Source organism: Trachinotus anak, unplaced genomic scaffold (genome assembly GCF_046630095.1).
Source record: "Trachinotus anak isolate AG129_WGS33_773 ecotype Australia unplaced genomic scaffold, CSIRO_AGI_Tana_v1 ptg000025l, whole genome shotgun sequence".
In the NCBI taxonomy this organism is placed as follows: domain Eukaryota; kingdom Metazoa; phylum Chordata; class Actinopteri; order Carangiformes; family Carangidae; genus Trachinotus; species Trachinotus anak.
Window position 1 is genome coordinate 760001 of NW_027273876.1, and position 14691 is coordinate 774691.

Genomic DNA, 14691 nt, shown 5'->3' on the forward strand with positions numbered 1-14691 from the left:
GCTCATGGCTCTGTTTTATTGATCGGTTCAGTGACGGGTCAGCAGAGCAGCAGCAGGTGGAGCTGGGGTGTAAGAGCACCCTCTGCAGCAGCACAAGGTGAACTACTTCAAACTGTCTGCTGAGAATACAGACCCAACATTTTGACCAGCTCATTGTAGTTTTAGGAATATTTCTCTTTTTTCACTGGAAGTTCAAATTTGAAGTAAAAAGTTGTGCGTTTGTGACGTTTGCAGGTTGCATCATCATCAGCTGAGTCACACCATGAGGTCGTCGCTGAGTCCGTCCAGTGTTTCTGATGTTGGTTTCAGGAGCTCCACCTGCTGATGGTGTTGATGAGCCAAACTACCTCCTGCACACACCTGTCCGTTTGTCTCACAGCGTGTTTGACTCATGTGTCTCACTCCCTGCACTCAGATCAGATCATGTGAGCCCTGCAGAGAGGCAGCGTTTGGCCTGAGTCTCATTAGAGTCAAGGACAGAACAGATGAAACGTCCTGAGCTGCTTGAACCTGCACCAGAACAAACTATTCAAATCTCCTGTTTCCTTTGATCAGCGTGAAAACATCAGACTTTTTTATATCTGTGCAAACACAAGGAGCAGTTACACAACATCCAACAAACTGTACACAACCATCTTCAAGCTTTGCACAACTGCAACAAAAAAAACACCTGCTTTCACACGGCGCCTGAGCTGGGTCACCTGGGTGATGTGATGACAGGAAACAACAGAAAACATCTGCTTCACTGGTGAAGAGTCAAAGCTGCGAGACAGAAAAACTGAAAGACTCAACTACGACTCCCAAGGTGCATTTCGGGAAGAACCATCCAATCACAGAGCTTCAGAGCTGAAGTTGATGTTCACTGTCTGATTCTGACCCAAGTGTTTTGAATTTGCTGCCACTCTAATTCACACTTTGTCTCCATAGCAACAGCAGCCGAGGCTCATGGGTACTGTAGTAGTCAGACCTGTACACCACTCTGGACTTTGATCTCTCACAAACGAGGCTAAGATCATTCAAACTGATCAATGAGACAATGATTTCTCCACCAACACGACTCCATCAGGTTTTTACTTGAACTCAGACTCAGTAGTTTTTGTTTCATCGTCACATTTATGAACCACCTGAACTTCTACTCCACCAAACTCCAGTGGAAATATTGTCCATTTTACTGCAACAGTCTGACACTTTACCAATGAAGAGCTTATTAAATATGATGCTTTGTTAGAAATGAAACTCCCCAGCAGTGAATACAAGTAAAACTGAAACTGTTCAGTTGTTATTCAGATTAAATGGCAACTGAATCGTTGAAGTCGTTTTAATGCAAAACATTTTATTTATTCTTAATACTTCTGAGGTTTTCATTGTTGACTGGACAAAATAAACGTAGTGAGTTTTCATTTTGGGCTGATGTTTCTCCACATTTACAAACCAATCGATAAATCAATCAAGAAAATAATCAGCAGAAGTTAAAACCAGCTCCACCCAAACCAACTCCAGCAGTAAGATGCTGCTTTAACATGAACACGTCAGTAATAATGATCCATTAATATGACATATAACAGTACAGATATAACAGTGACAGATTTCCTGATTCTTCTCACACAGTTTTACTGAAGTAACAGTTTCTATGCAGGGCTTTTATTTTGACAGTGTGGTATTAGAACCTGTACTCAATGAAGTGATGAGTACCGATGATGTCTGACAGATATGTAAACAGATACATTAATAAATTAGCTGTAGTTATGAAGAATAAATAAAGCCACACAGAGTTTGAGTTCACGTGGTTTATAGACCAGCTGTCCCTTTTTATTTTACAGCATCTGAAGATGATCACCACCATGAAGAGTTCTGGTTCAAACGGACCTTTAGTTAAAGGGCATCACCACTGAACAATCACAAACAGTCTGTTCAGTGGTTTCAGTGTCAGGTGAGTTTCTGAGCAGAACTCTTCACGTGTCCCCACAGAGTGAATCCATCAATTTTAAAAGCTTCACTTTGAACATTTTGATTCTTCATTATAAATACAGATACAATCAAGATACATTAAACAAATACAGTAGATTTGATTATATTAATAATACTGACCTTCCTTTTATACAAAGTTCTGTCATAAAATAAAAACATGTACATCAAATATACATTCTTACACCGGACAGTGCACTGCAAAACAACAAGTCATCTGTTCTCTGAAAATCTTATAAAGTGAAAGTTTTGGTTTGAAATTTTACTTTTTTATTTTTTAATATAAATATTTTCTGCAAAAATGATTTGATTTGAAATCAAATGTTTTTTAATCATCAAGAGAAAAATCTTCTCTGTTACCAGAAAACCAGTTCGGATGACTCATGAGGAGTTTGAATGGCTTGTAAAGATCAGTAAGTTCTGCAGCTTGTGTATAAAAGTAATAATGAACCTTTGATTGAACGACCCGCGGCAGCAGAGTCATTCTCAGTTCGGGCAGGAGCATTTGCACTCTGATATAATGGGGTACTGAACAGGTATCCAGGCGCATTTCAGACCCCCCTTTTTCTGCAGGCAGCGCCATCGCAGGATCGTAAAATGAGTCGATTTGGCAGGTTTGCAGACCATCCCTTCAGGGACCGAACAAGACCGCTTATTGTAGCAGCTCCCCACCTTCACGTAGCGCGGCCAGAATCTGCTGCCCAGGTCGTTCCATGCGTAAACAACCGGGCAGAAGGCGTAAGACCACAGCCACAGTTGCAGCCTTCTCCGGAGTTTTTTGCTGGGTTTCTGCTTCTTGCCGTGCTGGACCTCGAACTCCATGGCCCGGATCTCTTTGGGCATCGCTCCGGAGAGTTTCTGCCGCATCTCGGCGTCGCTCACATCCTCGTTCCCCGCGTATTTGTCCTCCGGCGGGGACACGGACATGTAGTGCGGGTCGAAGTGGCTGCCCAGAGCGCTCCTGAGCTCCGTCTCGTTCAGGTCCTTCTCCTTAGGGTCCAGCACCGGATCCGGGTCCTCCTTTAGGTCCACTACGGGTAGAGTATCACTGGGAATGGGGCGGAGGAGATAGTAGTGTTGGCACATGCCCACCTCTATCCTGAAGCCCAGAGAGAGAACCAGCATAAACACAGCCAAGAAATAACAGGAGTGATCCATCTCCTCAGTGCAGGTCGACACAGTCAGAAGATTCAGAGTTAATCCTCCCAGACAGAACCGACACACGCTCCGGGCTCCCTCCTGAAGGGCCGGGGTCCAAGTCTGAGCTGAGAGCGCAGGGACGCACCGGGGGACAAACCGCGGCGCGACGCGCTCCAGAACTTCTCAGCGACTTTCAGACCGGACGGTGGGAGAGAGAGAGAGAGAGAGAGGTAGTACGAGAGGGATTTCCCCGCGTAACTTCAGTCCATGACCCGGGCCCCGCTGAAGAAGAGACAGAGTCAGGTCAGCAGGTCCCGGTGAGACAGCTCAGCGCCCCGCAGGTCGCTGCTCTCAGTCCGCATGTTGGCGCAGCGGCTCCTGCTGCCTCTGGTCCTCCTGCAGCCAAACTGAAGGCGCCTCTGACTGCACCCAAATATCCAGCAGGGCGGTGATGTAATCTCACTCTCTCTGATGAGACCAGCCCGAAAACTCCCTCCCATCCCGCCAAAACACACACACACACACACCCGCAGTTTACGCACAAGCATGAATACACAATAAATGAGTTTAAATTATTTGACATGTCAGTGATAATATCATCAATATTAATAATAGTGTGGGGGATGTTAAATATCAGCAGAACAAACATCTGAACCAAGAGCAGCAACAACAGCGCAGCTAATAAACTGGCCACATGTTAGTGACCTGTTCCTTTAATCTGCAAAGAACCCGGTGATTACAGCTGTCAAATAAATGAATTACAGTAAAACTGAGGCAACAAATTCTTTCCTCTGACTGTAGTGACGTAGAAGTAAACATATCAATACAGCATGAAACATAAATACTCTGGTAGAGTACAAGTACCTTGAAATTGTACTGAATTCAGTACTTGAGTAAATACACTTAGTTATTTTCCACCATTAGACTAAACAGTGTGGCTGAGTTGACCACTGTGCTGGTTGGCATAATGGTGGGGACGGTTGCGGTGGTGTGTGTTGCAGTGGTTTGGGTCGTTGTGGTGATGGTTGCGGTAGTGTGTGTTGCAGTGCGTTGCAGGGTGTGCAGTGTTGGTGTGAATGAGCTCCCGTGCAGCAGCTGAGGTGCAGAGCTCCGTCTCTGTAGACGAACTGCCAGAGGAGTTTTTATGAGTTCTTGTGGTGCCAGACTCGTGTTTATTTTACAACTCTCCCGGCTTGATGCTCTCAGCCTGTGTTTAGACTTCTCCTCATGACCACCACTCACTGCACCTCCTGCTTTTCACCATCAAACTCTGTCGTTTTATGTCTTTTCATAACCTCCAGCTCAGCAGCAGCATCCACCTAAAACTGATCTGTCTGGACTTCAGCTGGAAGAAGAGGTGACAAACCACAGACAGATACTTCAGTATACACTCGTCTCAGTCAGACAGTTAATCTTAAAACTTCTTTTTCAGCCTCAAAATGTGGAAACTCAGCCACAGGGAGGGATATAAAATACATAAAATCAGATGTCTCAGAATATAAATCAGCCTGAGGCTTAAACCATCTACTGTTTTGTCTGTAGTGGAAAGGTCTGTTTTATTTCTGCACGCTGACGCTCGCTGCAACCCCAGTGCTGAACAAAAGAAAACTATATTAATTGAAACTTGAATTAAACATTAACTCATCTTGTCATCTGGGTTTAAGAGAGAACATGAGGCTGGAGGAGCCGTTTAAAGAGCCTGTTTTTGCTTTGTAGTCACATTAACTCCAGCAGCCAATAAAAGGAGCAGAGAAAGACACTTAAATGGTCACAATTCATTCAATTAGTGAGCGAAGCAGCCGCTCGACCGACTCCTGCAGCCAGGAGCAAAAACCGTTGGAATGTTTGCTCATGTTGTAAAGGTTGAATTATGAGGCTGATAAAAAAACAACTCTTGTCTAAGACGCTAATGCAGAAAACGCCGGGCTGAGATAAAGGGCTGACTGTGTTGGTCTGGACCGCACTGAGACCGGGACAAACAGGCCCTGAATGTGGGGAACTGGTTCCTGTTGGGAATCCCGCCGCTGAGGGTTAATGTGTCCACATGGAGCTGTAACGGTGCAGAATCTGGTGTGACCTGTGACCGTCCACACGTTTCTTTACTCTGTAAAAGCAATTAGTGACACGTCCGCCTCTCTGGAAAACACTCCTTTATAAACTCACTTCACAGGTCTGAGACTGTGGAGGTTTAATGGTTTGTGGAGGAGGAGGAGTCCCAGGACCCACAAGGACTCAGTACTGGGTCATTCTGGTTTAGATAAGACAGAGAACTGTACATGCACCGTGACAAAGGAAACACAAGTCAGACAGAGAGATACACCAGATACTGTACGTGTATATGTATTTATACACAATATATGAAGGTATATATATATTTACACAAAAATCTGTGGTCTCAGACTTTTGGACCCCACTGAAAATATTAATGATTTATTAATGATAGACTGACACCACAGTAAAGTTCACACTAGCATTTTTCTTTCTTTAAAATTTTCAGGCTGCAAAACAAATACAAACACTCGTACTAGAAATGTGCTTCGTTCATTCATTCATTCATTCATTCATTCATATTTCCAGATGACAGCTCAGGAAACCACTAAATTAAAAAAAGAATTACTACAATCAATCAACTGAAAGATAAAAATCTAAACAGGAAATAAACACAACATAAAACCTTAAAAAAAGTGCAAACACAATTTTTTCAATGTTGAAAACACAACGTGTTCAGGAACCAGATTCAGACTCTAAAATCACCAACCTTCAGACTGGAGTCTGGTCTGATCTGTCCCCTGGTCCCGTCATCTGGTCCCGTCCTCCAGAACCGGCAGGTTTTTAATGAAGTTGTTAATCCATCAGCAGTGATGCTGTAACCATAACAACAGGCTCAACCAGGAAACATCTACAAGCTTTTCACTGAGCTGGGCCTTGTGAACCACAGCTGCTCCTCGGTGACCAGGACTTTCTCCACCCTGCACCGTCTGATGCTGTTTACACATAAATTTATTTATTGTCTTGATCGAACTGAATTTCTGCTTCAGTCCAGTTTCACTGTGATGTCATGTTTTCTAGGTTCATAGAAGTTTATTTAAAACAGCCTCAACATTTCACCAGAGAGCAACAGGTTTATCATGAGCTGCTGCTCAGACGAACATCAGTCACTGTTCTTTAAAGACACGACTCACAGGATCCAGTCACGCATCAGTATCAGTACCGGAGTTCTCCAGAGGGACCTCAGAAAGGTGACCCCTGTCACCCCCCCCTCCCCTCCCCCGTCTGCTGTTGAATTGCAGTATTTGGGTAATTTTCTGGCTGATGTGACAGTGTGTGACGGGCGCCTCTAGACTGTCATATCTCTGTGGAGAGGAAGTCAGTGGCACAGAGGCGATGCTCAGATAAGACTTCCTCTCTCTTTGCAAACCTTTGATCGCTCACTTCCATGTCAGGGTCACAGAGAGGGGGAGGGGGCACAGGGGACTCCAGGTCACGGTGAGATGGATTTGGAGGCCCTCAGGACCTCCAGACCTCCAGGTTCCAGGAAAAGTCACAGCTGAACCCTGAGGTGAAAGAGCCAGAGAGTCTGAGCAGAGTCCAGGGCCAGAACCCTGAGACACGTTGACTCAGACATATTATTATTATTATTATAACTATTATTACTATTATAGCTATAAATACACATTTTAATACAGTCAGTAACTGTATGAATCCACAATATGTCTCTAATGTTCTCCCCCCTCCTGTCTGTAAATGTGGTGGACGACAGAGACTGTCCTGTAACAGACGAGCCCACAGGTCGTCTGCCAGCAGGTCACTATGACCCATCGTTAGGTTCTGTTGCTAGGCGACATCTGGTGGTCGTAGTGATGATGACAGGAGCAAAGGGAAAAGTGCGGTGACGTAGTTTATAGAGCGACAGAGTCCACGTCAGGAGGAGGTTGGGGTGGATGGATGAATATGACCCAGGAGAGCGGTGTTCGATTCCCATGTGACAGGAGCAGTTTATGTTGTTTCTATTATCCATGACTGTTAGTTGTTTTTATTGTAACCATGACAACAAAGATCATCTAATGTTGAGGACGTTCTTATTTTAACCCAAATCACCGTCTTTACCTGAACCTAACCAAGACATGACTGTTATTATAGTAACCATGGTGACAAAGGTAGGTACACCGCTGTTGGAACAGACCACGTGTTTATTATTGTAACCATGACAACCAAGGTCCAGTACATATGCCGCTGTAGTGGTGCTATTTCAGGAGTTTTGTGTTGCTTTCAGCCACATCTCATGGTCGTCCTCAGTTCATCATGTGACCAATTAAAAGTAGGAATACCAAGGTGCTCATCATGCAGAATATGTTACTGAATCATCATTTTATCAGATAAATGAAGTAAAAAGTGAAATATTTGCCTCTGAAATGTAGAAGAAGTAAAGTTCTTGAGTAAATATTAATAGTTGAGTAGATGTACTCAGTTACTGAAAGGGTCCTGGTCTGACCTGATCCGGTCTCTGCAGCGTCTCTCAGAGCTCAGACTGGAGGTGTCGGAGGAATCTGCTGCAGCCGGGCTCCTGAGCAGCAGGGCCGGGCCGCAGCGGTCAGAGGACACCGTGTGGGAGGGTGTGAACCAACTGGAATCTCACACCACTGCTGGCAGGGAGTTTTCCCGCTGGAGCGCTCGGAGCATTACAGAGCGGCGGTCCAAGCCACAGGATCGCTGCTCCCCGGCCCTCGCTCAAGGACTTGGCCCTGCACACAACAAGTCCGTCAGTGAGAATGCACGCCGCTCTGGAAACGCAGATCCAGTTATTAATCCAGGCTGGAGGCTGAAAACTCCAGAAGCTTCTGACGTCTATGAATATATTCTTCATGTTGATCTGTTCTCTTTATGTAAACCAGACTGTCAGGGCCGGATTCACCTCCTCAGGGGCCCCAGGGCAAGCAGTTGTTGTTGGGCCCCTGTTGACCCCACAACACGTCAGTGACATTATTCTCCCAGAAACTGACCGAGTCGACTGACAGATGTTTGTAACATCTGAACATTTTTCTCTGCCTGTGAATGAACAAGTTTGATTTTAGCTTCAGAGAAGCTAGGGACCCGACAGGTCGATGTTCAGTGAAGCATCAAGTAATAAGTCAGCTGTGTCCTAATTCAGAGGCTGCATCAGACTGTCTCATCTCCAGGACTCCACAGGCTCCGGCAGGTGGATCCTTCATGACCCAACATGTCCCAGGATTCATTTCATGCTCTAATGAAAATAATATGAACAAACAGCAGAGACAGAGTCTGAGGATCAACTGTTAATGTTCAGTTCAACAGTAACGGTTCAACTGTTAAAACCAAAGACCTGAAAACTCAAGTTACTGTGAAGAAAAATTGCGTGATGTCAATGTTGCTAGGCAACAGGAGACGCACTTAGCCATGCAACATTAAAGGTTGACACAAAGTGAAACTCCGTTGTTGGCCAGAATTTAGATTTTGGTTCAGTCTTCATGGTCTACAACAGCTACGAGGGCCCCACCTTCATAGACCACATCCTCTGAGGGATGTGGCCCCTGAATTGGGACACAGCTGTAGTAAATATGTGGGTCTGGGGCCCCTGAGTTTTGCAGCCAGCCTTAAGTGGCTGTTTCTGGCACTTTTGTATTGGTTTAATTTTTAGCCCTGGAGGTTGCTGCTTGGATCTTGGTTTTTGGGTCGGAGGAGGCTGTGATCCCGTCACGGGGGGGTCTCTACTTCTGAACCATGTCAGGATGCCTCAATGTTTCCTGTGTTTTGTTTGGACCTGAAGTTTTGAGACTCTTAGATCTTATTGGACCTGTGACATTTGGCAGGTGGACTCTTCAGACTGGTACCTGGACCCGTCTCTTTTCCTTCAACAGCTCATCTAGATTTATTGGGGAAATTGAGGACATTTAATGGATAAAATAAAACTAAGTGTTTTGGTTTGTAGTGAGCAGAAAAAACATCTGGTTAAACATCTGTATTTCACAGCCAGGCTTGTCTTTGAGGACGAGGACGTACAGATGCTGTTTCCCTCTGGCTTCTTTGAAACGATCATTGTTGTGCTGGTCGGAGGCAGAGAGGAGGAGGGCGGCGGTGAAATCTGAGCCAGATGAATGGCTGCTTCGTGTGTTTGTGTGTTTGACCCGTCTCTGCCACCTTGAAGCCTTCTCACCCAAATGGAGCGTCCAAATTGCCCCAGTTGTCTCTCCATCAAAGCTCTCGTTTGTGGGGGAATTACATACCCAACAAACAAGAGCTGCTTTTTTTATTTTCTCCCCAGTTTTTATCTGGCTGGGTCACGAACGAAGCAGCCCGCCTGGTAGTCCTTCATCCTGGGAGGCCCTCTGATTCACTATTAAGATTAAACCAACGTTGTGTTGGAACATCAGAGGGAACATTCAGGAACACACAGTGAACTGGAGGAGTCCGCTGCGCCGGGCCGTATCGCAGCCGCGTTCTGGAAAATCAAAGGAAAAAGTGATTCAGAACATGTGGATCTGTGAGCGTCTGTAGTGGAAAGACGAGGGAAAACAGGGAATCTGTGGAAAATGCTCACAGCAGAACGAAGCTTTTGATGATAAGTGAATGTGATCATGACGTAATGTTTTTACCCTGAAAGGCCGAGTGACAGTCTGACTGTTTTTTACAGTGAGATCCAGCAACTGGACAGTGACCAGGTGGAGGAAGCAGATCCTCTCCCTCACCTCCACCAGCACACACCACAGAAACACTTCAAGTATAAAAAGTAAGTGGCTGTGAAACTTCTGGTCTCTGTGCCTTTAACAGAGTTTTTGTGTTAAATACAAAGAGTTCCATAGTTACGACCTGCCCCATGACCAGGGTGACAGTGAGAATGAAGAATTAAAAATTCAGACCATTAGGTTGTGTCAAGTATCTGTGGATTAACGCTAGATTCTAACTTTAGCCTTAATTTACAGTTAAGCTAACTAATGTTAGCTAGTTGATAGCATGCTCTTTCGTCTGAGCAGTGATGGAGGATCAGCTGTTGTTGATTCGTGCTGACGTCAATAAAGAGTTTATTATTTCATGTGAACAGTCTTTGTGTCTCTGCTGGTTCAGTCTTCAGACCTTTTTGGTATATCAGCTTCTGTAACAGACGCCTCCTTTGTTTTCATTCAGGAGTTTTTGTTGGGTAATTAAACAATATTACTGTACTTGGACTTGAGAACAATTTTGAGGTACTTTTACTTTACTTCAGAGAAACCAAATCCTGCAAGGTTGGATGGTGGGTCCAGGTGGGCGGGGCTTGGGCCTGGCTGAGAGCAGTGACTGCTTAGTTGTGACATCACAAAGTTCCAGAAGTCCTGACGGCTGGTTTTAAGGCTCAGTTTCTGAATACAGGCTGTGTGCATTTCTCTGTGGACTGAGGCTTTGATACTTTCACAGTATTAATATAGAACCTAGACCTGCTTTATAATCACAAACACATGGACATCTACCTTTAGACTGGATGGAGCTTTAAAATGCGGAGTGTCTGCTCAGCTCACATCCTGTTTCACTGAAATAATCTGAAGATTCAACACCAGTCGCCTGTAACTCACCACGTTCCCTCCGGCTCTCAGGTGGGTCTGGAGCCGACTGGAGGCCTGACAGTGGTGTAACATTACTTCTGATTGGCAGAGCTTGACTCACATACCCAGAATGCCACAGATATGGCAGCGAGGATGAGGAGTCGGCGATGAAAACGGAGCGGCGGACACGCTGTGGCTTTATCTGCATCCACCAGCTGACAGCAGCTTCTGATAAAAGACAAAGTCACAGCTTCAAGTGCACAACATCCACATGAGACGACGTTTATTTCAGCTGATAGAATACATCCATTCATGTTGGAAAACAAGAGAAAACACTGGAGGCTTTTTTTTACAGTCCATAAAAAATCAATGATCCTTCTGCTGCAATAAATAAAGTGAGAAGTGGAATCTTGATGCTGTTCAGGTTAAACGAAGGTGACGCAAAAACACAGACAGAAGTTTGTCTCAGCTCGTTTGTTTCTGCACAATGAAACTAAACAATGGAGGTCGATGTGATCATCAGGAGGAAACATGGAGGTGAAATAAACCGAGTGAGAAGAGTCGTCTATGGGCCGAGGTTCTGAGCCCACACACAAACATGTGACTGAAGACTCAGGTAGATCAGTCTTTCCACACTGAACATTAATCATTTCAAAATAAAAGCCTTCATTATACAAACAGACTTTACAACAATTGTAGGACGAACATGAAGACTGAAGCCTCCAAATACAGACATGATGAATCTGAACTGCAGCAACCTTGTTTAGATTTACTGGTCAGAAGTCAAAGAGACCAGTCTGTTACTGGGAGATCTGGTTTGGATCTTCAAGGTTAAATATGTTCTATTACAACTTTTTATTGTCATAGCTCGACATCAGCTCCATCGGTCACGGTGACTAATAACAGTTGAGATCTCAGTTATTTTAAATCATTTGGAAGCAGAAATGTGGGTGAACAGTAAAGTTATTGGTCTGTTGTGCCGTAAACAAACAGGTTTGAACTCTGGAGCATGCTCAGTTCGCAGCTGGGACAGCAGCTGTCTGTCAGTGTCCCAGTGTCCTCAGATATCAGTGCATCTACAGATCAGGAGACCTGGAGGGAACATTATGGTTTTGGGCGGAAGAGTTTTCAGAGACAGGTCTGGTTGGGCAGGGGCCCCTCAAATCAGTGTTCACTGCAATTATGCAATAAACAATCTGACAGCAACGGAAAACATACAAAATCTAAACTTTTTTTTTTTTTTTTAATTCAAAATGTTCATGTTAGTAGAATTTTCAAAATATAAAGAATAACAACTTAAAGAAATAACTGAATAATGTTGTCACATTGTAAATAATCCATGTTATAAGGACAGACAGTTACTGTCAGTTTACTTTTATTTAATTATCGTCAGATTTTTTTAAACACTTGCTTTTATGTGCAGCGCTGCTCTTTGTCACAAAGAGACGGGGACAGATCTCAGGGGCCAGCAGTTGCCTGCCTTGCCTGGTCAGTAGCCAACAGCCCCAGTGTCTGCAGTCACACTGGATCTCACTCCTCCTTCATGTCTGAGGACCAGGCTGATTCCTCAGATCATCCACGTCCTCGTGTTCATAGAGACGAACGTCTGCAGCTACGTTCTCAGTCTAGCTCCAGCTGTAGATAAAATAAAGGTCCAGATGAACTGGATGGAATGAAAACGTCACCTTTAGATAAAGTGATGTTCAGATGCAGCAGCAAATCACCAGAGACTCACTGGTCTCATCAGAGCAAAGTTTCAACATTATTTTCATAAATCGACATCTTCAGAAACATAAACTCTCCTAAATCAGCTCAGGTGACACAACAAGGTGAAAGAACGAAACCTGTTGTTGACTGTGACTGGTGAGAGCTCAGACTGGTCGAGGTCGTCTGCACCAGTTTAATCTCAACAGTTATTCAGGTGAGTGTTGGGACAACTGACAGGTGAGCTATGGAAATAAAATTCAGGTTGTAATAAACCATAATTTACAGTTTAGTGTTTTTTTAAACAGCGATGAAAAAGAGTTTATTTACTTTGTTGCTGACAGTTACATCAGATGCCTGACACTAAAATCACGTCTGTGTGTTCTGAGCTGCAGCCGGCAGGTGATTAGCCTAGCTTAGCATAAAGACTGGAAATGAGGGGAGACACATGTTATTGATTCAGATTCAGGGGAGTTCACAGGGGTATTCATAGGTTCTGCATTTAGTTTTGGACAGAGTCAAACTGTTTCCTCCTGCTTCCAGTCTTTATGCTAAGCTAGGCTAACCATCTCCTGACAACATCAACATGATTTTAACTTCAAGCTGCTCGTCAGTTTTCAGCTGCAGCCTCCATGTGTCACTTTAATGACCGTCATCACACGTCTTCGTCACCTACACATTAAACCTCTGTACAGTCATTCATGGTAAAAGCTGCCACAGTTAATGCCCAATTGCATCAAATATTCAATTAGCTTTTATTCCATAATTGCTATGTGCAAACATTAAAAACGCACTTGTAAAACAGCGTGCATACATGTGAGGAACCTGTGCATGTTCAGACTCACTGACTTTAGAATACAAATCAAACTGCTGCAGTTTTTGGTGCATGTTGTACAAAGTAGAAAAAACCAAAGAGAAACACACCACCAGTAACTGTGGATGTTACAACAAAAAGTCAACACAACAGCACAACACAAACACGTCAGGTCGACAGTCTGAGGGGCAAAGTGCAGACTGCTTTTAGGCAAACGATATCCTGACCCCCCACCCCACCTAACCCCTGACCCCTGACCCCGTCATGCTGAACCAGGAGGAGGCACAAACTGGACACAAAGCTACAAACGACTTCATGCCAACGACACACGGCTCCGACTGTAGTACACCTTTAAAACCGAGGATACAAAAATACTTCATGTGTTCAGGTTTCTCATGGTTTCTCGTGGTCTGAGCAGCTCACCTGTCTGAGACCTCAGGGAAAATCAGATTTATGTTTCATCTTTAAACCACAACTGTATCTGACCACGTTGAGACCTGATGGAGCAGCTCAGAGTAACACTGACTCAATCATCACAGGAGACCACACAGACTGAACTGTACATTCACTTCAAGTAGAGAGAATCATGCTCTGATGCTGTGGGGGCGGGGCCACCAAGAAAAATAAAATCATAACACAACGATTCAATTCAAGAGTCGACAGACTTGAACTCAACTGGGGAAAAAAGGTCTGAATCTTAGTTTTTGAAGGAGCCAAGATCATCAGACCGGCGAGTTTTGGTCGTGTGCAAAGGTCCTGGTGGGAGAAGCTGCGCTCGCTTCCTCTTTGCATTGATTATTTTCTTTGTAACAGTCGATGCCATTGGTTCTGAGGCTTGGCAGAGTTGAACCAGCAACTTTAGTTTAGTTTACAATCTATGGAGAGATCCAGGGGCCACTCGCCATCATCGGCCCCACGACAAGCTCGGCCAGTCGTCACTGTGGTGGGGGAGTGGGGGCAGTGGTGAACAGCTGATGTCCTGGTTTGACCCTCGCTCTTCACCTTTGACCTCTGAGGTTATTTTAAAGTGACACTAGGCAGAGTTTTGAGAGAAGATTCAGCCGTTAACCGCAGCAGAGGAGTGGAGCCCCTCCCACTTCCTGTTCGGTCACATCAGTGGTTACAGTCTTTTCTCATGGAGACCACAGGATAATAATAATAATAATAATAATAATAATAATAATAACAACAACAACAACAACAATGATGCTGTTTCCACTGCAGGACCTTCCCCAGGAGAACAAGAACCTTAGAGGAACTCAGAACCAGAGGATCCACATTTAAGCTTGCTCCAGGTGGTCTGGGGCAGCAGGTTTCCGGGCAGGTCAGAGGTCATGACTCTGTGTTGTGTTTCAAACACGTCTGATTTGTCTCATCTGCACATTTGCTCTGATACAGAGGAGACAGGAACGTGCAACAAGGACTGAGTTCCTGTGGGTCCCTGGTACCAGGAAGTACAAAGCTTCTCAGGGGGAAACCTGTCGGATCCACAGCCCCAACTGTGTCCACTGTTTTTCCATCCCAGTCTAGATGAAA

At 44.7% G+C, this 14691-nt stretch overlaps 1 protein-coding gene and 1 long non-coding RNA gene across 2 annotated transcripts; both read right to left on the reverse strand.

Moving 5' to 3' along the window:
- Window positions 1-1313: 1313 nt before the first annotated feature.
- nog3 (noggin 3) lies at window positions 1314-3981 on the reverse strand. Its single transcript, XM_071463381.1, has one exon. The coding sequence runs from the start codon at window positions 3121-3123 to the stop codon at window positions 2452-2454; it is 672 nt and encodes a 223-aa protein (XP_071319482.1). The 5' UTR covers window positions 3124-3981; the 3' UTR covers window positions 1314-2451.
- Window positions 3982-4123: 142 nt separating this feature from the next.
- On the reverse strand, window positions 4124-14689 carry LOC139608230 (uncharacterized). Its single transcript, XR_011684996.1, has 3 exons — window positions 7598-14689; window positions 5864-6659; window positions 4124-5701 (listed from the first exon to the last, which is right to left on the reverse strand). It is a non-coding gene; the product is annotated as an uncharacterized lncRNA (long non-coding RNA).
- Window positions 14690-14691: the final 2 nt, after the last annotated feature.